The sequence below is a fragment of the Cetorhinus maximus genome, chromosome 1 (genome assembly GCF_964194155.1).
Source record: "Cetorhinus maximus chromosome 1, sCetMax3.hap1.1, whole genome shotgun sequence".
In the NCBI taxonomy this organism is placed as follows: Eukaryota; Metazoa; Chordata; class Chondrichthyes; order Lamniformes; family Cetorhinidae; genus Cetorhinus; species Cetorhinus maximus.
Window position 1 is genome coordinate 142,448,922 of NC_135879.1, and position 25,057 is coordinate 142,473,978.

A 25,057-nucleotide genomic window follows, 5' to 3' on the forward strand; every position below is an offset into this window, starting at 1 on the left:
AGCCAAATGTGCATTTTTAAATTCATGGACTGTTACTCACCTCTGAACTACAGGATTAACCTCGTGGCTAACTCTCCACTCCTGGTTGGTTCACTCTTGCTCTCGCTCTTGCTCTTCCACTGGATAACCTCCACCCATGTGCCCGCAGATACTCTTCCCCTCAAACAGCTCCTGGACTTCCTTGCACTCTAGGTCTGTACCTGAACCTGGACATTTTATTACTGCAAGCTGATTCCATTTCCCCCTGCACAGGCCTCCACACTTCAACTTTTGAACTCACTGAAATCATCTCTCAATCCTCTGTTTACAGCCGGGATATGTTTCTGCTAATCCTTGCTGTGACTATGTAACCTAAATTCCTTCTACGTCCAATACGGCTGCTTCTCTCTACTCACACTTCTATATCCATTTTTATTCTCAACCTCTATTGATCTGTTCTGGTCTCTCCTGTCTCATTCCATTCTGGTGACACAATCCTTTTTATTTCTCCCCTCTCTAGTACTTTACTGCCCTCACCCCCTACCCAAACCTATCACTACCCCTTCTGGCTTCCTAGTCTCTTGCTATTGTTTCAGGCTTGAATCCACCTTGAATAAGACCATACGACAAGCCTAAAACACTGGTGATCTGACCCTTGCCATCAAATCACATTTATGGTTCTTCCCATTCTCCATTGACACTACACCTTGCTATACCCCCAATTTTTACAATTTCTGTTTTCTACCACCATCAAGCCCTACCTGAAATTTTTCACTCTTTTCATCCTCAAGCCTCTACACTGAGTAACTCTTCCTTTTCGGTGATTTCCAACAAGCTTAAGGCCTTCTTTTGCTCTAAAATTAAGACCATCCAATCATCTCTGCATCACCCTTTTTGTCTGCCCAACAAGTCAAACCTTCTCCAAGTTCCCCAATCCCCTAGTGAAGAACCTATATCTCTCTAGTATCTCAGATATCTCGCCTCATACCCTCATTTGAGTTCATAAGACCTACCTTCTGTTCTCTCTCTTGACCTCACTCCCATTCAACTTCTGACCACCAAACTTCTTTTCCGGGCCCCAGTGCTAGCTGACATTGTTAATAGTTCCCACTTCTTGGGTATTGCCCCTCTTCAAGGCTGTTGTCCTCACCACCCCCTCCCTCAAGGACCCATCCTTTTACTTGCACACTCTTGCCCTTCCTTTCCTTGAACATGTTCTCTCAAAACTGAGCCAATCTTTCCTACATATTCATGTTTAAATCTCTCATCTGCAACAGCACTGAAGTGGCCCTGAGCAAAGTCACAAATGACATATATATTCTGTCTGTAACCATTGGTGCATTAGCCTTTCTTATCCTTCTCAGCTTGCTGTAACCTTTTAACAAAGTCAATTATACCACATACAAGGAACCCAAAGTTAGCATTCAGGTGCAGCAAGCAATAAGGAAGGCCTGTTTTGCAAGGGGATTGGGGCCCTTTTTGGAAGGGGATTGGGGTGCAGGAATAAAATAAGTCTTGCTACAATTGTATGGGCCTTTGGTGTCCCACATCTGGAATACGGTATGCAGTTTTGGCCTCTACATTGTTATGATCCTAGGTCAGACCCCCAAATTGTTGGTAAGATCCAGTTAGGGACCAATAACATTTTGACACATGCTCAGTGAATAAAGCCGCAAGATTCCACGAATTTTAAACAAACAAAAATAAACTTTACTATACAAGGTCAGAAAGATGAAATAATTTACAATATATCTTGTACTCTAACATTTAAGGTAAGTATGAGGTGCATGTGATTTAACAAGCCAACTGTGGTTGAGCACAGTACAGTACACAATAAATGGCAGATGTGACCAAGACAGAGTCTATGGATTTCTCAACAACCCACCCAGATGTCAGTAACACTGAGTCAACCAATCTCACTGAAACTCTTTCTCAAAGGATTTTAGTCTTTACATTCAGAAATCTCACCTCAGAATCCTCTTCAAAAGTCACTTCAACTTGGACAGCTTCAACAACAGCCTATCTTGCAAGGTTTCAATCTCATCTCCTTAGACTCTATTCCTCTGGATTCCTGACTATACACTTGAGCACCAACTCGCAAGTGCAATTTCAGATCTTTGGCCATGCCAAGCAGAACATTTCTACTCCAAAAGTGTGCCTTTGCCCCAACTGCCCACAGCGTGGAGTCACCAACCTTTGACTGCCGCCTTGGATCTTCAGGGCCTCTCTTGAGCCCCCTTCAATTATCAAACTTGGATGGCATCGACCATAGCCTACTTCACAGGGTTTCATTCTCCATCCCCTGGATTCCTGAGTATACACTCGAGCACCAAATTACAGGCACAACTTCAGATCTTGACCGTGCCAAGCAGAACATTACTGCTCCAAAGGGGTGCCTTTGCCCTAACGGCCTGCAGCACGGAGCTATCTGCCATTTTCACTTAGTCTGCTCCCTGCAACCCTCTTCCTGTTTCTCTGCTCCTCCCTTCTTAAACTGTACTTCGACATTTTCCCGTCCCTGTCCCCTCTCTGACTCTTATTTTGGGGCCTCTCCCTATCCCCTGCCTGGGTCTGCTCTGCGCCCAGTCACCTGACTTAGGTTTTGGTGCCATTTTTCTTTATGTACAGGCACACTGGGCTGGCCGTCAGCCCCAAGAACCTAAAGATGCAGCTCTGTTTATGTGCAGCCTGCTCCCAACTTGTGCATGCATGGAAACTCTGAAGACTTTCGGGATTTGGAATTCCTGACGAGCAGATAAATGTCATGAAAGCCAAATGTACCTGCGTTGGAGGCAGTACAGCAAAGGTTCACTGGATTCATCCCTGGGATGATGGGGTTGTATAATGAGAGGCTGAGTAAATTGGGCCTGTGTTCTCTTGAGTTTTTTTTAAAAAAAAAGAGGTGATCTCTTCAAAACATAGATTCTGAAGAGGCTTGACAGGGTAGACACTGAAAGGTTATTTTTGCTGACTGGAATCTAGAACATGAGGGCACAGTCTGAGGATAAGGGATCAATCATTTAGGACTGAGATGGGGAGAAATTTCTTCACTGAAAGGTTCGCATTTCCCCAGAGTGTTGTGGATGCTTCATCATTGACTATATTTAAGGTTGAGATAGGCAGATTTTTGGTGTCTTGGATTCATGGGATATGGGAGCTATTAGGGAAGGAGAAGGGGAGTTGAAACCCAAGATCAGCCATGATTGTATTAACTGGTGGAGCAGACTCACTGGACATTGTGGTCTCCTTTTTTCTCTTGTTCTTTTTGCATTCACCTACTTTTTAATGCCTCTCCTTCATTTTCCAGAAGGTTGGGACTGCCCAAGCTTGCCTGGTTCCATTCTTGCATATCCAACAGAGGCTCTCCAGGTCTTTTCCCACCTCAATACAGTTAACTCTGGAGTTCTCCAAAGATTTATCCTTGGGTCCCTCTTTCTCCTCTACTTGCTGCCTCCTAGGCAAGATCATCCAAAGACATGGGAGAAGATTTTCCTATTTTTTTGAGGCAAGAATCACAAGTCAGGATATTTTATCCTGCTTCCTGCCCAGCAGTGCCTGTCCATGCTATTTTCATGGTGTGTTTGGGGATCAGACCAGAGGCAGGTGAAGTGAGGCTGCCTGTCAGAAGACCCACCTCTATTTGTTGGGAAGTTGGCCAAATTCTGTACATGTGTTAGGCACCCTAGCCCCCTTTCCCCACCCCAATACGTACCTGCCCAGTATCCACTGTGGACCGAACTCGAGCCCCCTAATAACACTGGAGTAGCTTGACATGCTCTTGACATCAAGGCAGCATTTGACCAAGTATGGCATTAAGGAGCCCTAGCAAAACTGGGGTCAATGGGAATCTGGGGGGAGGGGTGGAATCTCTCCACTGGTTGTACTCATAGCTAGCATAAAGGAAGATGGTTGTGGTTGTTGGAGGTCCATCATCTCCAATTCAGGATATCACTGCAGGAGTTCTTCAGGGTAGTGTCCTAGGCCCAACCATCTTCAGCTGCTTTATCAATGTCCTTCCTTGCGTCATAAGGTCAGAAGTGGAGATATTCGCTGATGATTGCACAGAGTCCCCATCCGCAAACATTCACTCCCTCCACCACCAATGCAAAGTGGCAGCAGTGTGCACCATCTACAAGATGCACTGCAAGAACTCACCAAGCCTCCTTTAGATAATACCTTGCAAACTACCATCTAGAAGGACAAGGGCAGCAGATAGATGGGAACGCCACCAACTGGAAGTTCCCTTCCAAGCTTCTCTCCATCCTGACTTGGAAATATAGCGCAGTCACCTTCACTGTCCTGGAACTCCCACCCTAACAGCACTGTGCGTTTGCCTACATCGCATGGACTGCAGCCATTCAAGAAGGCAGCTCACCACCACGTTCTCTAGGGCAACTGGGATAGGCAATAAATGCTGGCCTAGCCAACAATGCTCTCATCCCATGAATGATTAATTTTTACAAATGCTCACAAAACTGTCAAAATAAACAGCGATGCAAAAACCATTTCCAAAAAACCTTATTCCTCCTTAGGAGCTCAAAACTGTCAATCTAAACAGATCGCAGTCCACTTCACATCTGTATCAACAGTTCCTGCTGAGTTGAATACATTAGTGGGAATTGAAGCTCAGCCAAGCATTCATAATGAGAATCCACTGGACAACTGTCAACAAAGCCTCCAAAGCTGAACATTTTAAAGCCTTTGAAGTAGTGGAACAGATGGCTTAACAGGCTGATCTGTCACCTGATGAAAAGATAAAGGCACAGGGTGCAACAGACATAGTAAAATCTGAATATCAATATTGTTCAATGCAGAAGAGCACTTTATCCAATGGATATCTAATGCAGGCGAAGGCTTTTCCACTTTCACAAAACTGGTCAATTTAATGGTCACTTACCTTTTCTAACAAACCCCTAATATCAATCACTGCATTAAGAATGCATTTAACTTCTCATACAGGATTACATTATGATGTGTGAAGTAGCAATACCCTTAAGCATGCCTGTCAAAATGTTGCTAACTCCAGAACAGACTTTCCCTTATGGTTCATGGCACCTCTGAGCTGACATGACCCACATTTCCTTCAGAACCTGGCCCAATTCCATGGGCAGAATTTTTCATCCCACGGGCGGGTGTGCACCCGACCCAAATGGGAGTGAAATAGTGTGCGATGGCATCGGCCGAGCATCCCGACATTATCGCGCAATCTTTTGGTTGGCGCGTGTGAGAGGTGGCAACGTGCCTGCCGACAATTAAGAGGCCTTTTAAGGCTCTTAAGCAATTAATTAAGTTGCATTTTTTTGATGACCGCTCAACTGTCCTGTTGGCGGGTGGATGAATAGGCCAGGCAGCCTTTGCGCTTTTTATGAAATCTCATTCACAGGTGGGATGAGGTTTCCAACGGTAACTTTAAAAAAAAGTAAACATTTTTTAACGTGTGACTCAGTCACATGAAAGAGGGACAAGTGGGGCATTTGTAAAAAGTTTATTTTTGTATTTAAAATCCTTCAGCTCCCTGAGGCAGCTCTGTGCGCAGACTTCAGCGCTCACGCTGCTCCGTCCCCCGCCCCGGCAGCACTGAATGTTTCCGCGTGCCTTTCATGTTGGCTGGCTGTTAATTGGCCAGCCAGAGTGAAATCACGGTCGGACCCCGATCATGGCCCGTGGTTGGTCTCGCAGCCATACCTGGGCCCGCCCGCTGCACATGGCTGACGAGGGGAAAATCCGTCCCCATGAAAATTGTGGGGTGTCTGAAATCGCCACCCTGTGGAAATGGAGCCACTGGCGTCTGGGTTTGTGTGTGGACTCGTGACCAGCACCCTTAACCTGCACCCCTGAATACCACACAGTGAGAATGAGGGCAAAAAATCCCAGAATAGCGTCCTGCCCATCTTTGTCCTTGCACACACACCCCGCCCCACCCCGCCGCCCCCAGCAACTGCCTGACATGAGTTTGCCCTGCGTCAGGACAGCTTAACCTGGCCCATGGAATCAGGGTTCATATGTACGCCAAGTAACACCCAGGTCTTAGTCTCCACCACTTCTTTCGACTGTTCTATTATCTCTACTGTCATACTGCTTTGTTGCTTTCTTCAGTTAAATGTCAAGAAGACCAAAGCCATAATCTTCAATCCCTCCTGCAAGCTCCATACCCTTCCTTGACCACTACCTCAAGTTGAACTGATAATTCATCCGTGCTGAGCTTCTGATCCCATATTCTCTCTATCACAAAGATAGCCTGCCTCTGTTTTATAGAATTCACTGTTTCCACCTCCTTGTCCATCTGCTGCTTAAATCTTCATTTCATGCACTTCCTGCCTCCAGACTGGACTATTCCAATGCTCTCCTGTGCATACTCCCATACTCAACCCTCAACCTTCAGGTTATACAAAGTTCTGTGGCCTGCTTCCTATCCCTCACCAAGTGCTACTCACCCATCACACTGGGTTCGTTGAGGCTCCTGGTCCTTAAGCCTCAAATATCAAATTCTTCTCTTTTGTGTTCAGATTTCTTCATGGTCCTGTAGAGTCACTAAAACTAAAAGGTCATGCCACTTGCTATCTTTAACTTTCTCTAACCCCGTCATCCTCTGATAAATGTATGCTCCTCTAACTCTGACTTTGTGTGCATTGCCCACTGCGTTTGCCCCATCACTGGTTGCTGTGGCTTCAGCTATCAAGAGCTTGACCTCTAGAGCTTGCTCCCTTTAACGTGTCTATCTCCCTCCTTTTTAGATCATCCATAAAAGGTACCTCTTCAACCAAACTTTTAGTGACTCTACAAAGATCTTATCTTTTGGCTTGTGTAAATGTTTTGTCTGATTACGGTTTTGTGAAATAGCTTGTGACATTTTCTACATTAAAGGTGCTATATAAATGCAATTTTTTGTCTGTTAAGACAGCTCTTGTCTGAGAGTGAAAATAAATTTGGATTAGCCAGATTTCTAGAATTAACATCAATGGCAAAGTATTGAGTGTGCTTCCAGTTGAAAACATGGTGAATTTTAATTGGAAGAACTTCACTGTTAGTAAATGTGAAAAGTAGAGATGTTGTATCTAATTTTTTTTATTTTATTAGATAATATGAAGGGTTCTTCAGTTTTTTCCTTTGCCTTATTCACAGGTCAACTTATGTGACCAAAATTTGAACCGATGCTGTGAACTTATTGAACTGACCTCAAAAGTCCAAGGAGAATTATTCACCATTCTCAGTCTTGCAGCTAGTGAAGGTATCACTTTTAAATTTAAATCTTATCTCTACATCTCTCTTTCACTACCCGCCTTTTAAAATCAAACCTACTTCACTTTCACTATTTACTTGGATTGCAGGCACTAAGTTCCTTTTTTTGGGCCCTCAATAGAAGGATTTGTTGTTTGACATGGGGGTGGGTGGTGGGTGGAAATGAGCCCAGATGGCCATTTTTCCCTATATATATGTATATGGGGTGGGGAGACACTGAAGAAACTAGCTGAGGAATGTTCTCAACAGGTTTTAGGTTTTCTAGGTTTTTGTTCTATAGCATTGTGAAAAGAGTGGCTGCGCTCACACTTTTCTCCACTTTTAACCTATATGTTTTGCTTTAAGTTTCTGGCAGGAGGAGGAAGAAGCTATTTTATGGAATGTGGAAAGGATTAGTCTGCAATTTTTTTTCCCCCAAAATTTTCCGGGTCATGACCAATAAGTTTGTGAAGTGCTGAATTTTCCTTTGTCGTCCTGACCCTGCTATTGGAAACCCACATAAGCTGGTACCTGAAGAGAGAATTTGTAGAGTTATGGGGGAAAGGACAGGGGGATGGAACTATAGCAGCTCTCCCAGAGCACTGGCACAAATGGGATGGGCCAAATGTCCTCCTTGTGTGCTGTAACCATTCTATGATTCTACGGAGGAAACATACAGTTGTCTAGTTGAGGGCCACCAGTTGGACAGCATTGAGGCATGGTCTTCTTGAATGCAGCTGGCACCAATGCTGGTTGCTTTGGAAACTAAAATTGCAGGCGGATGCCCCATATTTGCATATGCAGAAGTATTAATACTGTTTCAGGTGTGGGCCCTGACTGTCTATTGCCAATATATCAATACAGCAGCTGATGCACTTCCTGCTTTGTAATGAGGTTGGGGGGATGGGGCTTCCTGCCTGCCATATCAGAGGCTTAGCACTGATAAATGGCCACAGCACCAGCGAATCACTACATGAAGGATCCTAAATTTTATAACACTTCTACCAGTCTCTCGCCAAAATTCTCAGAGAAATGCTTAAATGATGGGAGCTGAAATTTCAGAGGGCTGAAAACCAGAATCATCTTACACAGGGGATGAGTATGTGGTACAGCCTCTCTACGGGGGCAGTACAAGTGGGGGATGTTCTTGATGATATGTGGCCTTTTAGACTGACCCAATGGGCGAAAATGGTTTTCCCTGATATTCTTAGACTTGGAGCACATGAGGCGATTGGTTGAGAGACTAAAATTAAGCATGTGTGTTAATGCTTCATCCGTAACCTTGGAACTTGATCATTGGAAAGCAGTTTTTTTATACACCCTAGGGCCAGATGAGCCTTGATAGATTTCAGCCTTCTTTTTCCTCCTTTTATCATGTGTCAATGTTGATTCATGGGAAAGTGAAGGAAACAACATGTCCCAGTGAGGTCAGCCAGGAAGAACCATGTCCATTAAACACTGTTAATGTGACTGCGGCTGCTCTAATTTCAGAGCAGGAGCTGTCATTCGAGAATAATGAAACTCTGAGCGGAATTGTCCCAGATTTGCACTAAGTGTGGTAGCAGGTGGGGAAAAAGAACGTTTTACCTGCTGGCCGCAATGGCGGCTTTTCAATGCTGTATCATCCCAATCCTGCCTCATTAATCATGCATTCCCGGGAGTCATGCCGTTTAGCTGGCGGGCGGCCTCCAAATTGTCCGCGACACCGTCACCTCACCACTTCCTCGCGCCAGGTGCCATATTTAAAGTATAGCTGCGTGCACGCCTCAGTGCTTCTAGCCCAGGACTGCTGCGCAGAAGACATGGCCCTGAAAGGTAAGAAGACTGCAGCTCCCCGATTCAGTGACGCATCCCTGGAACATCTTTTGGACGTCATGGAGGCCCGCCGTGATGTCCTCCAACCCTGCTCTGGGCAAAGGCCAGCAAGCAAGGTGACAAACCCAGCATGGCAGGCGCCAATGTCTGCAAAAGAGCACAGCCACCCAGTGCCAAAAGAGGATGAATGGCCTCATCCATTTTGCCAGGATCAGTCACTCTTCTCATCACTCAACTCTCACACTCTGAAACCCATCACACATCCACAGAGATCTCTCACCTCAAGGGACAACACCACTAACTCTCATGCACACCCTCACATCTCCATCAGGCTCATATCCTCTGGAGCTCGCTTACTCATCCCATCCATGGCTCCACTCACCACACAAACACGCAATGCAGTGACGTATGTTCTGCTCACACTCTCTCCATCTGTTTTCATGCAGGAGAAACATAAAAGCTAGGAGCAGGAGCAGGAGTTGGCCACTTGGCCCTTTGAGCTAGCTGTGCCATTCAATATGATCATGTCTGATCCTCTATCTCAATGCCATACTCCTGCTGTCTCCCCATACCCCTTGACATCTTTAGAGTCTGGAAATCTATCTATTCCACTCTTAAATATATTCAGTGACTTGGCCTCCACAGCCTTCCTTCTGCGATAGAGAATTCCATAGGTTTACCGCCCTCTGAGTGAATAAGTTTCTCCTCATCTCAGTCCTAACTGGCCTACCCCATATCCTGAGATTGTGACCCCTTGTTCTGGAACCCCCCCCACCCCAACCAGAGGAAACATCATCCCTGCATTCAGTCTGTCCATCCATGTCAGAATTTTATACGCTTCAATGAGATCCCCTCTCATTCTTTTAAACTTCAGTGAATAAAGGCCTAGTCGGCCCAATCTCTCCTCATACGACAATCCTGCCATCCCAGGAATCAGTCTGGTGAACCTTCACTGCATTCCCTCGATGGCAAGTATATCCTTTCTTGGGTAAGGAGACCAAAATGGCACACAAAACTCCAGGTGTGGTCTCACCAAGGCCCTGTACAGCTGCAGTAAGACTTCTTTGCTCCTGTACTCAAGCTCCCTCGCAATGAAAGCCAACATATAATTTGCCTTCTTAACTGCTTGCTGCACCTGCATGCTTGCTTTCAGTGATTGGTGTACAAACACACCCAGGTCCCTTTGTACATCAACATTTCCCAATCAATCTCAATTTAAATAATACTCTGCCATTCTGTTGTTCCTACCGAAGTGGATAACTTCACACTTATCCACGTTACACTGAATCTACTGGCTGACAACTGTAGGGAGAGGTCCCAGACTGGGGGTGGAGTGGCTGACATTAGTCTCCTCACTCACTTTGAGGAATGTGCCATCACGCTGACTGGCGAGGACGTAGACCCTGCCTTCTGCGACAGTGATGTCGGCGGTGAACATCCACATGAGGATCCTGCACCACATCATCCCTCTCTCGACGCAACTGTGAGTGCTCTCTCTCCTGCTTTTGTCTCTGCTGCCATACGCTAATTATCTCTACTTTGGTTCACAGGGAGCTCTGCCAAGCGACTGACACTGTCAGCCAGCCCGACTCTCAGCTCCATCCAGGTCCTCACCTCCAGCCAAGAGGACTCCTCCATTGAAGAGCTGGAAATAAGCAGCCTGGAAGATCCATCACAGCGCTTACCCACACCCTCCACCAGCGCAGAGACACACACCTCGATGGGATCTAGACCTAGAGTAGGCTCAGGTTCACAACCTGGTGGCCACTGCACAGATGCTTGTCTGCAGCAGTAGGAGGCAGGTTCAACTGAGTTCCCCGGCACTCTGAGGACTGCTGGGAAGAGATATCTGTGACGTCCAAGTCAGATGACGAGCCTCTGGATTTCGCTTTCCACCACTTCGTGGAGAGTCAGCAGAAGGCGGGGAACATCATGGTGTTGGAAGCCTTCAACAGAGTGGCACGCGAATTGGAGGAGTGCGTCTGAGTGTGTGCGCGCATGTATATGCGATTGCACGCATGTGTGCAGGTCTCCATGGGGAGGATGGTGGACGTCATGGAGCCCCTGGTCCAGCAGGATGCAGAGATATGTGCATACTGTCCTCTCCCTCTGAGTCCCCTTTGCCTGTGACCCCCCCCCCCCCCCCCCCCCCCCCCCCAACCTCGTCCTCTGTTACTGCAGAGGGAGCAGCTGGCCCACAGGAGGACAGCCAAAGCAAGCTGGGGCCTCCAAGGCCTCAGCTCTCCAGAGGACCCATGCTGAAGTCATCGGAGGCAACAGGGCCAACCATTGCACAGGCTGTCTCCACCCCTGCTGTGGATGTCAGGACAGCACCTGGAATTGTTATGCCTGGAAAAGTTAAGAAATTCTGACCACGATTTGGTTCCATGGTGAACACATTGTGTCCCTTTTTTTTATAATCTGAAAATACATTCTCTTTCACTGAATAATGTGTAATGGTGTCTTACAGGCTTCAAGCCCTCCCACTGCATTTCCCGTGCCCCCCCCCCCCCGCCCCCCCAGCAGTTCAACTGCACACAGTCGGCCCACGAATGATTCTGGAGGGAGAAGTGTGTGTGTGTGGGGCAGGACCTCCCCCCATCATCCTTCCCCCATCACACTCATCTCACTGTCCTGAGCATTTTCAATGCTCTCTGCTGGGGTTCGCTTTCAGTTGTTCATCTGAGCTGACCTGCATCTCCGCCCGCCCACTGACCACACTCCCATGCTGCACCTGTGTCCATCCAACACGATTCTCCTTTCACTTTTTTGGTTTTAGAAGCATGGTGAGTGTAACATTTGTCTTTAGCACCCCTGTACTTTGCCCTCCCCAAGTCATCCGTGTCCTTTCCCCTCCCCACCATCACCTACCAACCAGGACCCTTTTTCTTTTCGGGGATGTTCAGATGAATGTGCATGTTCCCTACCTTCTTGAAAATCCCACCCCCATCCACATTTACCTACCCGGCCTTCTCCTTCCCAACCCCAGGGTCCATGTCTGCTTCAGAGTCCCCACCAACCACCTCCGCTTTCCCTTCTACTGCTACCGTCGCACCCACACCCTCCTACCCTACCAGTTCTTTTCTAAACCACCCCCCCCCCCCCCCCTGCCCTGGCAAATGATCATCCGTTGCAAACCATGGCCAAGACACCGAAGTTCCAAAGCAGACCCTCGACGGTGACCTTCCAACTTCCATGAGCTGCTTTGTGGTGGAGTCATGTTTATGAGAGTTCACCCAGCATGTGATGCACGTTCCTCCAGGGTCTCATTGCTGTCGGGCTCCAGCATCTTCTGCTGCTCGGATGTCCACAATGTGAGCAAGGTCCTGACAGCAAGTCCTGACTTGTGCATGTCGCACTTGCCAAGACGTGATCCGCACTGGCATGTTTTCCCGCTGACATGAGCAGTAAATTTGATGAGGGGGAGATGATACTGGCAAGCTGGCTTACAATGATATGCAGAAGCATTACAATGAAATTCCTGACATGTGGCGGTGGGAAACACGGCCCATCATTGACGGGCGGAGCGGACAATTGCAAACTGGTTTCATGTCGTTGAGAAACCAATTTTTGGCCTTCCTGCCATATTGTCGCTCATGCTCACGGGCGATGCCTAATGTCAGCATGCATGGAAAATTCTGCCCTCAATCCCTCAATATTTTCCTTTGCCTACTTTTTTTAAACAAAAACAATAAAGGAAGATGTTCCAAATCAGTCAGTGAACACTAAACAAATCGTAGGCTAACATTTGAATAAGTACTTAAACAATTGCCTTTACCTTAAATTATTTTTCCTTTTTTTACAAAAAGGTGGTGTTTATTCTGGTGTTGATACTATCAAATCTCGCTTCCTGCCATGGCTTGGGTCTAGCTTTACTGTCATTAGCTCAGGGGTGACATCTGACACAAGCTTTACTCTCATGCAGGTACGTAAACAGAAACCTGAGTGACTCCTATTCTTGCATTTTAAAAAATCTCTGGACATGTGGCCTTTTTTTTTTGGCTGACAAGTGAAAATGAGAGAATTTCCTATAGCAGGCATCCTCGGTGTTTGTTGTTAATTAGATTTAATCCTTCAGTTTAAAACATTTTTGTTCATAAAGTTGCTGAGAGTGCGAACTGATAATGGTGCAGTGAGGGAAATGGCATCTGGGTGAAAAGAGCAATCAACAGCGCATTTCCTAGCCAGCCACTCAGATTTAAGGATTGAGAAATAAGCAGTAGAAGGAATGTGAATTAAAGGGGATGAATTTAATGTTGGATCAGGTAGAGAAAGAGAAATAGAGGGAATGAAAGATTGGGCTAAGAGACGGAAAAAATGATAAAATGGAAAAGTAAAAAAAAAACCAACTTAAGTGTGTTGTTTTTTTAAAACTCCCTGAAAAATTCAAAACCTGAAGGAATACAGTGGCAGAGAGGATGATTGGCAGTAATTAATAATTATCACGTTGGTAAAAGCTTGCACTACTAATCACTTGCTCTAATTATCTATAGTGGTTTGGTTTGTATCTACTGCAGAAATGCAACAATTTCATGACATTCAATGCAGGTCAAAAGTGAAGCAGACAGCGAAATGCCATTCTTGCAAAGTTAACATCCGAGTTGTTCAGGTATTGGATATTCACGTTTAACCACTATTTAGGCATCAGTGATGGTGAGCACTATTAGCTTCACCATCATTTCGACAGTAACACTCTGCACAATAAACAATCACAGCCTTTGAACTGGTACATCAATTCGAACTTCCAACCAAACACGTAAATCTTGAAATAGAGTAACAGTTAAATTTGTTGTAAAAGAAAACATAATTTTTTAACTTTGTTCTCTAGTGAGCCTTGCCCTCTGGCAGTGTCTGTGGGAAATTCTGATCTATGCTGTGCATGATTTCTCAACTATTTGTTGGAAAATGAGGCAGCCACGCATTAGAAATTATTCTGCAAAGACTGTATGAGAATTTGAATGCTATGAAGAACTAATGAGCACTCATTAAGAATCATCAATTCTGAGCACCACACTTAAGGAATAATGTCATGGCTCTAGAGGAAGGAGGGGAGATTTACTAGAATGGTACCAGGAATGAAAGACTCCAGTTATGTGTGAGACCCGAGAGAAGCCGGGATTGTTCTCCTTTAGAGAAGATTAAGGGGAGATTTAATAGACGTATTCAAAATCATGAAGGATTAGATAGAGTAAATAAGTAAAACTATTTCCAATGGCACAAGTGTCAGTAACCAAAGGACACAGATTTAAGGTATTTGATAATAAAACTAGAGATGAGAGGAAGCAGATCCCGTAATAACTTTCGAATGGGATTGGATGAATACTCAGTCCTGCAATTTTTCACCTTCTATGTGGAAACTGCAGGACAGTGGGTCTAATAGATAGCTTTCAAAGAACCACCTCAGACATGATGGGCCAAATGGCCTCCTGTGCTCTATATCATTCTAAGGCTCCCCAGCTGGAGCACAGTGAAAAATTATTCTCCGTTCTATCTGTATAATTAAAAGTTTTATGTATTGTTTGTGTCACACTAAATCTGTCCTAAGCACAAGTTGTTTTTCTGATTGGCTCCAGCAATAATTTGGTTTATTTTCTCAAATTTGGATGGGTTGCATCTAAACTGGAGGGGCACCAATATCCTGGCTGCGAGGTTTGCTAGTGTCACTCGGGAGGGTTTAAACTAGTATGGCAGGTGTGTGGGAACCAGAGCAATAGGTCCGTAGGTGAAATAAATGATTGGGAACCAGTGAATATGGCCAGTAGGACTAAGAGGAAGGGCAGGGAGGGAGAAATTACTGAGCATAGTGGGACTGGGGGTCTGAAATGCATTTGTTTCAATGTGTGAAGTATAATAGGCAAAGGCAGATGAGCTTAGAGCTTGGATTAGTACTTGGGACTATGATGTTATTGCTATTACAGAGACTTGGTTGAAGGATGGACAGGATTGGCAGATAAACGTTCCAGGATTTTGATGTTTCAGGCAGGATAGAGAGGGATGTAGAAGAGGTGGGGGAGTTGCACTGCTGGTTAAGGGGAATATCACAGCTGTACGACAGAACACCTCAGTGGGGTCATGCAGCGAGGCAATATGGGTAGAGCTCCGGAATAGGAAGGGTGCAGTCACAATGTTGGGGGTTTACTATAGGCCTCCTAATTGCCGGCGGGAGATTGAGGAACAGTTATGTAGGCAGATTTTGGAAAGATGTAAAAGCAATAGGGTTGTGGTGGGTGATTTTAACTTTCCCTATATTGACTGGGAATCACTTAGTGCTAGGGGTTTGGATGGTGCAGAATTTGTAAGGTGTATCCAGGAGGGCTTCCTGAGACAATATGTAGATAGTCCAACTAGGGAAGGGGCAATACTGGACCTGGTATTAGGGAATGAACCCGGCCAGGTGGTCGAAGTTTCAGTAGGAGAGCATTTCAGGAAAAGTGACCATAATTCAGTAAGTTTCAAGGTACTGGTGGATAAGGATAACAGAAGTCCTCGGGTTAAGGTGCTTAATTGGGGGAAGGCTAATTATGACAATATTAGGCAGGAACTGAGGAATCTAGACTGGAGGCGGATGTTTGAGGGCAAATCAATAACTGACATGTGGGAGGCTTTCAAACGTCAGTTGATAAGAATTCAGGACCGGCATGTTCCTGCTAGGATGAAGGATAAGCATGGCAAGTTTCAGGAACCTTGGATAATGAAGGATATTGTGAGATTAGTCAAAAAGAAAAGGGAAGCATTCATAAGGGCTAGAAGGCTGGGAACAGATGAAGCCCGTGGAGAATACAAAGGAAGTAGGAAGAAACTTAAGCAAGGAGTCAGGAGGGCTAAAAGGGGTCATGAAAAGTCACTGGCAACCAGGATTAAGGAAAATCCCAAGGCCTTTTATACATATGTAAAAAGCAAGAGAGTAGCCAGGGAAAGAGTAGGCCCACTCAGGGACAGAGGTGGGAATCTGTGTGTGGAGCCAGAAGAAATGGGAGAGATACTAAATGAATACTTCTTATCAGTATTCACCAAAGAGAAGGACTTAGCGGTCGATTTGTCTAGGGAAGAGTGTATAGATAGCCTGGATCATGTTGAGATCAAAAAAGAGGAGGTGTTAGGCGTCTTGAAGAATATTAAGGTAGATAAGTCCCCAGGGCCAGATGGGATCTACCCCAGAGTGCTGAGGGAGGCAAGGGAGGAGATTGCTGGGGCCTTGACAGAAATCTTTGTATCTTCACTGGCTACGGGTGAGGTCCCAGAGGACTGGAGAATGGCCAATGTTGTTCCATTGTTTAAGAAGGGTAGCAGGGATAATCCAGGAAATTATAGGCCGGTGAGCCTTACGTCAGTGGTAGGGAAATTATTGCAGAAGATCCTTCGTGACAGAATTTACTACCATTTGGAGGAAATGGGCGTATTAGTGAGAGGCAGCATGGTTTTGTGAAGGGGAGGTCATGAATCACTAACTTGATCGAGTTTTTCGAGGAAGTGACAAAGATGATCGATGATGGAAAGGCAGAGGATGTTATATACATGGATTTCAGTAAGGCCTTTGACAAGGTCCCTCATGGCAGACTGGTACGGAAGGTAAAGTCGCACGGGATCAGAGGTGAGCTGGCAAGATGGATCCAGAATTGGCTTGGTCATAGAAGACAGAGGGTAGCAGTGGAAGGGTGCTTTTCTGAATGGAGAGCTGTGACTAGTGGAGTTCCGCAGGGATCAGTGCTGGGACCTTTGCTGTTTGTAATATACATAAATGATTTGGAGGAAAATGTAACTGGGCTAATTAGTAAGTTTGCAGACGACACTAAGGTTGGAGGAGTTGCAGATAGTGAAGAGGATTGTCAAAGGATACAACGGGATATAGATCGGTTGGAGACTTGGGCGGAGAAATGGCAGATGGAGTTTAATCCGGACAAATGCGAGGTAATGCATTTTGGAAGGTCTAATACAGGCAGGAATTTTACAGTAAATGGCAGAACCCTTAAGTGCATCGACGGGCAGAGGGATCTGGGTGTACAGGTCCACAGGTCACTGAAAGTGGCAACGCAGGTGGATAAGGTAGTCAGGAAGGCATATGGCATGCTTGCCTTCATTGGCAGGGGTATTGAGTATAAAAGCTGGAAAGTCATGCTGCAGCTGTATAGAACCTTGGTTAGGCCACACTTGGAATATTGCGTGCAGTTCTGGTCCCCACATTACCAGAAGGATATGGAGGCATTGGAGAGGGTGCAGAGGAGGTTTACCAGGATGCTGCCTGGTCTGGAGGTTATTAGCTATGAGGAGAGGTTGGAGAAACTCGGATTGTTCTCACTAAAGCAACGGAGATTGAGGGGCGACTTGATAGAAGTTGACAAAATTATGAGTGGCATGGACAGAGTAGATAGTCAGAAGCTTTTTCCCAGGGTGGAAGAGTCAATTACTAGGGGACGTAGATTTAAGGTGAGAGGAGAAAACTATAGAGGAGATGTGCGGGCAAGTTTTTTACGCAGAGCGTAGTGAGTGTCTGGAATTCGCTGCCAGAGGAGGTGGTGGAAGCAGGTACGATAGTGGTGTTTAAGAGGCAGCTTGACAAATACATGAATAGGATGGGAATAGAGGGATACGGACCCCGGAAGTGAAAATGTTTTAGTTGACGGGCAATGTGATCAGCGCAAGCTTGGAGGGCCGAAGGGCCTGTTCCTGTGCTGTACTTTTCTTTGTTCTTTGTAAATATAGGTAAGTGGAAGAACCTACTTGTGGTACACGTTACTTCCTCACTGCCCCTTCTATATAATGGCAACCCAGTGTAACTCCATAGGGAGCGTGCTGTAAAGGCCAGGATTTATGCCGAGACCTCAATATACTGGGTTCTAGCTTTGTGTGGGGGGTTTGGCAGGCCTTGTAATAGGAAGAACTTCTGTTACCCCTTATGAGGGGTGTGGTATAGGAGAGGATGGGTCTAAGGGATGGAAACTCTCAATACTATACTTAATATTTCCCTTCCTAACAGCACTGTAGGTCTACCCGCACCAGAGACTGCAGCAGTTCAAGAAGGTGGCCCACCACCACCTTCTCGAGTGCAATTAGGGATGGGCAATAAATATTAGCTTTGCCAACAATGCCACATCCTATTAAAATTGGGGGAAAAATAAACTACAAGTTCCTGTGTCCCTGATTCTCAGCACCAAACTGGTGGGGCACTCGAGTAAGAAATGTTCCTCATAAAAAGGGAACCAGTGGAGGCAGTCCTGAATTGGACTCTCCAACACAGCGTTTTTCTGCGCAACCCCACCACCCCATTCTGGATACATCCAGTCACCAACCGCCACCCCCACACCCCCCACCCCCACAACTATGGATGCATCCAGTCACTAACCCACTTCACCCCCCACTATGGATACATCCAGTCAATCTTTCACTGCAGCACATGACCTACTTGTCAGGTTGGTGTCCGAGATTCTTTTTAAATAAAGGAACCGAACCCTTCTGACTTAAGGAGGGTCAGTGACAAGAGCTTCTGGATAGGCACATTTCAGTACTTAACACCAAGATGTACCCCTTTGTGGATTTTTGGCCACGATATTTATCATCCTAAACACATGTAAAATTCAATCAATCTGAAAAACAAATACAGACTTTACTGATACTTTATGCATTATATCACCCATTGCTTCATCATCTTTCATTTCCATAAGTCTTCACTTTTTTGGCAGCTTATACCTGCTTTCTGCTTCAATCCTGGAGCTCTTTTTCTAACCTTGAGTTAGTGCCTCTCAGTTTGCTCTTAAGATCTCTCTTGTATGATAATTTATATATAAACCTTAATGGAGCAATGCCAGTGCCACAGGATGTAGGTAGCCTGGGTGACAGGAATGGGAGTCAGATCAAAGAAACCATTGGCAAGCTTACATTGTTAACCCTCTTTATTAGCTACAAAACTGGTCTTTCAACCTGAACTATGATTAAAGGGTTCACTAACTTTCTAAATCTTGTGTTTCCACCTCACCAAACATAACAGCATTGTGAAGTATAATTTGGAGCAGTTATGCCAACTATTTACTTCTACGCATTAAAATGAAGTGTAAGGCACCTGCTGAACAACAAACTTGTATTTATATAGCACCTTTTAATGTAATGAAATGTCCCAAGGAGCTGCACTGGAGTGTTATAAAGCAACATTTGACACCGAGCCACATAAGGTGATATTAGGTCAGATGACCAGAAGCTTGGTCAAAGAAATGGGTTTTGGGGTGCATCTTAAGGAAGAATGACGGGTGGAAAGTTTTAAGGAGAGAATTCCAGAGCTTAGGGTCTTGGCAGCTGAAGGCATGATCACCAATGGTGGAGCAATTAAAGTTAGAGATGTGCAGAATTGGAGATTAGAAATATCTCTTAAAGGTAATGGGGCTGGAGGAGATTAGAGCTAAGAAGGGACCAGGCCATATAGCGATATGAAAGCAAGATTAGAATTTTAAAATTGGGATGTTGCTTAACTAGGAATGAGCACAATCCAAATTTGATCCAATCTGTTTGGTTTCAAAATATCCTATATAAAGCTAATGGAAACAGGTTTTACAGTAATGTAAAATTTAAAAGCTGTGCATACCATTAGGATAAATATTCACTCTACCTACTTTTTATACTTGTGCAAACACAGTTGTGATTTAGTAAGAACGCACAAAAACGCTAATATTTATGTTGTTCATTACCTTTCCAGGAATCTGCTGAAAAGGATCAGAAATTAAGGGAGCTGGCAACAGTCCATGAAAAGGAAATGATAGAATTGGAGACTGAATTAAATGCAACGCGTCGTCAACTTGGGACCATCAAACAGGAGTAAGAAATCTAAGCAGAGTTATGAATCGTTCTGAGATACAGCTGATGATTAAAGATTCTTCTGATCTTATTTATTTGAGAGCATCAAGGTAGTTTTTTTAAAGAAGATCTTTGAGCTTTAGAAGGCAACGGCACAACAGTCAGTAGGTTGAGCTTTTAGAAGCCTAGCACTTGCCAATCATCCATATAGAATAACAGTTTCTTGTGTGCCCTAACCCTTTAAAGAATAAATGGGATTGGTTTTGACTCTGGGTGGGATCAATACGTGGAGGGCCCAAAGCCTGCATGCAACTGAAAATCTGAATGCTCGTGATCAACTGGGCCTCCTTTTAAAATATGAAATGTCGCCCCTGCCAGAGATCAGCGGAGATTTGGGATAGTAGTCATTGGGGATCCAAGGAGTCGAGCCACTGCATGTGTTTGGGATGGCGGGGTTTTAAATAGATGCCGGTGAAACTATAGTCCATAACTCAATGACCTTTCTTCACAGACCTTTTGAAGCAAGATTAAACATTTGTAGCTTTATTTAGAAAAAAATGTGGATAAGTTAAATTGCATGATTGTCGTGATGGGTGACAAATAGCTGATTCACAGTTGGAAAAAGAGGGATTGAAGATTATTTGCAAGTTTTGAATAAGTTGAATGTGTAACTTGCTCAGTGAGTTTATCTAGTGAATAGCTGAACCATGTGGATTAGGATGGTTCGATTTGTGATCAGAACTGATATTATCTAACTCAGTAATGAGGCAGTATGGGTGTTATAATTAATCTTTGGTGCTCTGGGCCAGAGTTTTACGCTGTTCATGCGGGCACGCGCCCGACCCGGAACCGCGTGAAATAGCACGAGAAGACGTCGCGTCACAACGCTATCGCGCTCATGCGCAACATTACAGTCGGCGGATGTGCGTGGGGGTTGGAAGTGCGCCCGCCGACAATTAAGCCCATTAAGGAGCCACTTGTCAGCGATTTTACGCGACCCGTCCACTTTTATAAGCGGACGGGCAAACGGCCAGGTGACCTTCACACTTTCACTACAAACTACATCCAGGGCAGGATGAAATATCTGGGGTTAAATAAATAAAAGAAGATTATTTGAGGGATGATCTGCTATGTAATTTGCTGCCAGGTGCTTGTAATTACAGTACCATCACTGTTTGCAACAGTCTTTTGAGCTCATCTAGTTTTTAAATTACTGCAGCTCCTTGAGGCAGCTCCACAGTGTCTGTCAGCCTTTGGGGAGCGCAAGCCCACACCCTCCCTTCTCTCAGTGCCTGCCCTCTTCCTGCAGCCTCCCCACCCCCGGCAGTGCTGAGCCTTTCTCAGCCTGTGTTAATTGACCAGCCAGCCTGAAATTGCGTTCAGGGGCCGATTGCGGGCAGAGGCACATTTTGCGTCTGGTTCCAGGCCCACCAATCGTGCGCGCCCGACAAACGTAAAATTCAGGCCCTGATGATGTAGAGAGTTGAAAATTTTAAGATTTCAACTCCTCATCACTATTACTCCTGTTAGAGATTTCTGAAATAGTTTAATGTTTGCGACGGGGGTCTTGCTTGTCAGCTGGAGAACCTGCAGGAGCCCTGTGTTTGGGGAAGGCCTGCAGGTAATAAGTGGCCATCAGTCACTTAAGTGGCCAGTGACAGGCCTTCCCCAGGATTAAGGATGCCAGGGGTGGTAGTAGCTGCTGGCAATGCACCCACCTGAGGTTCGGGATCAATGTGGGACATCAGGCCAAAGATGGATGAGGTGGGGTCATGGAGGGGGGGATTTGGAGGTGCGGGGGGAGGGGGGTGCTTTTTAAAGGCACCATTTCACCCCCGCCCCCCCCTTGCATCCTGACACTGACACCGGGTCCCTCAACCAGGCAATGTGCCTCTGAATGAGGGACTGCCACAGGAACTCCCAGGGATTACTTTTTGGACACCCCACACAGCGACTCCCCCGCCCGCCCCTGGTTGAATACCAGCAGCGGCCATGATGGGGACCTTAAATGGGCATTAGTTGCCTCAGCTGGCATCCAGGTGGGAAGGCTCTCCATAAGCCTTCCTGCCTCGGATTTATTTGGAAGGAGGCAGAAGGTGGCGCAGTCACCATACTGCATCCTCTCACTTGATAAAATGCCTCCAAACTCGCCTCTGGAGGTCATTAAATTCTGTCTACAGGATCAAGCTTGCCTGTCTTGCCCCCTCCCCTCCACCAAATACCTACCATGGTTCACAGCTGAATAAGGAGTATTCAGAAGAGGGCTGTAGAACTGTACCCCAACAACAAGTGACTGCCTATGGGAGTGGTGAAACTTGGTGAAAAAAATACTGAAACTTAATTTTTAAGAAAGATATTGGAATAGATTTTGACTTTATGTAACGGTGTTAAATGGGTGTTGGAAATCAGGCTGCCAGTTTACTAAAATACAAGTCTGGAGAGATGTAACGTGGGCTGCTATTGACCATTTTACACAATTGTGCCAAACCAAAACCTATCCCACTGTGTATATAACAAACATAACCGTATCATCAAAGTGGATGAAATTTGACAAAACAAATTGTTTGGATGCACTATTATTGATGAAAGTGGAAGGAGAGTACAGCTATAATTTAAAATCTGACCAAAATATAAAAAGGCTCTCTTTAAATCTGTTATAGATGCAGCCCCTCTGGAATAGATGCAATCAGCATAAAGCTTTTCATTTAGATATGATCACATGATTAAATAGGCTGATATTCAGATATTACAACCTTATTATAATTTTCTGATTTCTGTCTATTGTAACTGAAAGCAAAATGTATTTGTGTGGCTGGAAACACTGCTAACTGAGATGGACTGTTAACTCTCCTAATTCATTTAGTGCTGTCTAGACCAAAATCTCCACAACCTCTACAAAATTATGAGAGGAATAGATAGAGTGGACAGGATAAAATTGTTTCCCTTGGTGGAGAATTCTAGAACCAGGGGACATAGATTCAAGATAAGTGGCAGAAGGTGTAGGGGGGACATGAGGAAGAACTTTTTTACGCAGAGGGTAGTGGGTGTCTGGAATTCGTTGCCAAGTTGGTGGTAGAAGCAGAAACTCTAAACTCTTTTAAAAAGTACCTGGATCTGCACCTTAAGTGCTGTAAGCTGCAGGGCTATGGGCCAGGTGCAGGAAGGTGGGATTAGAAAGGGCACCTGGGTGTCTCCGGGCTGGCATGGACAAGATGGGCTGAATGGCCTCCTTCTGTGCTGTAACTTTTCTATGGTTCTCTAGGGTTACAAGGCTGAGCTATATTACCACCACTCTTCCCCCCACCTTCAATTGCATATAATTAAGAAGCAAAGAACTTGCATTGATTTGGCCCCTTAACATTTTTCTCAACTGTCCCAAAGATTTTCGCATTCAATCGATTACTTAAATTTCAGTCAGTGTTATGTAGCCAAATGTGCATTTTTCACACAGGAAGATTCTGCAAATCGCAATGAATTAAATGACCACATAATTTTTAAAAAATGTTGGCCAGGATATTGGATGAACTTTCCACTCTGGGATCTTTAATATCCACCAACCTGTAGAAAAAGGGGGACATTCGTTTGTCTATCCAATTGGCGGCAACTCTAACATTTTCAAAGGGAAAAATTTGCTTTAGTGCAGCATTCCCTGAGTGTTGTATGGAAGTGTTGGTTTAGATTTTATGCTTAAGTCGAAGACGGCTGAACCTGCATCATTTGACATTGGAACTGCAAACCAAATGATGTCGGTGCTTATTACCTACACTTCTCACCAAACCACGATTTACTGTGTTCCTTTCCTGGGTGGCCATTTGTGGCTTTTGCTCTTTTTGGACTAACCATTGTAACCAAAATCTGGTATAGAATCTGCTGGAAAACAGGGTGGTGTTTGAACAGAGTTTTTGAGACAGCTGTTGCAGGATTTGACTCTATTGGACAAGTGCCTAAATTTGTAGCCAATGTTCTGTTTACTGGGATTTCCATGATAGGATGTCACTGTAATTTTAAATTTGAATACCGGCTTTGCCAAGAAATGTTCATGGAACCTTTTGCCAAAACCTATTAATAGATGATGCAGCATTTTAATATGACTACTTGATTTAAACAATAACTTGTACTTGTCAAGTGATTTTATAGTTAAATGATCTCCATAAACACTGCCAAGTGTATTTGCTGTTCTCTGTATCCTCCCCTTATTCAAATCAAGACTCATTGCACATTCTCCTATTCTCTTTTTTATAACCTCCAGATAGTGGCACTTCTTTACTTGCTCAGTTTTCTCTTCCAGCTATGATCTAAATACTTCAAACATCCAAGCTTGATGCCACCTAATAATTGCTACCTGATTTATAATAGACTAGTTTATTGTAACAGGGAAACAAATGCATCTGCCATTAGTTGGACTTGCTCTGCATCCTTCAGCCCAAAGTATTTTTGCCTAGAAGTTTGTTGGTAGAGTGTGATCTAATAATGAAGCAGTGAGGGAAACTACATCTGGAACCTGAGTGACTAGGGCAACCATTGGAGTATCTCCTTAACCCATCAGGTTTAAGGATTGGGAAATAAACACCAGAAGGATAGAGAAGGAAAGTGAATTAAAAATGGGTTAAATTCTATGTCCGAGAAGGTACAGAAAGAGAGGAAAAGGAAGATTGGATTAAGAGGCAAAAAGGAAAAGTTGGGGAAAAATGTTACATTTAAATAATGACATTTTAAAAATCTCTTCAATCAAAACCTGAAAGAATGAGGTGCCACGTTTGTAGTAATTAATTTTCAGTGCCAGAGAGGTTGCTTAATCGACATGATACGTCTTACCATCTGCCAAAGAGGACAATTGTAATAACAAGATTTAACATTCTGAAGAAGAGTCATACAGACTTGAAACATTAACTCTGTCTTTCTCTCCACAGATGCTGTCAGATCTGAGTTTTCCAACAATTTTTGTTTTTGTTTAACTTTCCGTGACTAGCTTAACAGATATATACAGCAAAAAGAACCCTAGAAAACAAAAGCAATCTCGTTTTCACAAAGCTAATGGTGAAACAACACAAATGGGACAGCAGGTTTTGATATTTGCACTTAATTGTACATCTCCTCCTCATCTGAAGTTGCTATATCATTCTCCCATAAATAACAGCAAGCAGTATTATCCACATTGTTATCTTGAGCAAAATCTGATCCATACTTTTTTTTTACATTTTGATGACATCTGCTTTTGACTCTTGTTCTTTCAGCAAACAGCAAAGTTTGTTGGAACAAAGGGAAG

The 25,057-nt window shown here is 44.7% G+C and overlaps 1 protein-coding gene across 1 annotated transcript in view; it reads left to right on the top strand.

Annotated features, from left to right (window-relative positions):
* The window catches only part of spata18 (spermatogenesis associated 18), a 105,265-nt gene that overhangs the window by 19,320 nt on the left and 60,888 nt on the right, over window positions 1-25,057 (top strand). The window contains exons 2-4 of the mRNA XM_078555551.1: window positions 7,102-7,207; window positions 12,822-12,937; window positions 19,694-19,812. Coding sequence (XP_078411677.1) covers window positions 7,102-7,207; window positions 12,822-12,937; window positions 19,694-19,812 — 341 coding nt within the window. The remainder of the gene's footprint in view (window positions 1-7,101; window positions 7,208-12,821; window positions 12,938-19,693; window positions 19,813-25,057) is intronic.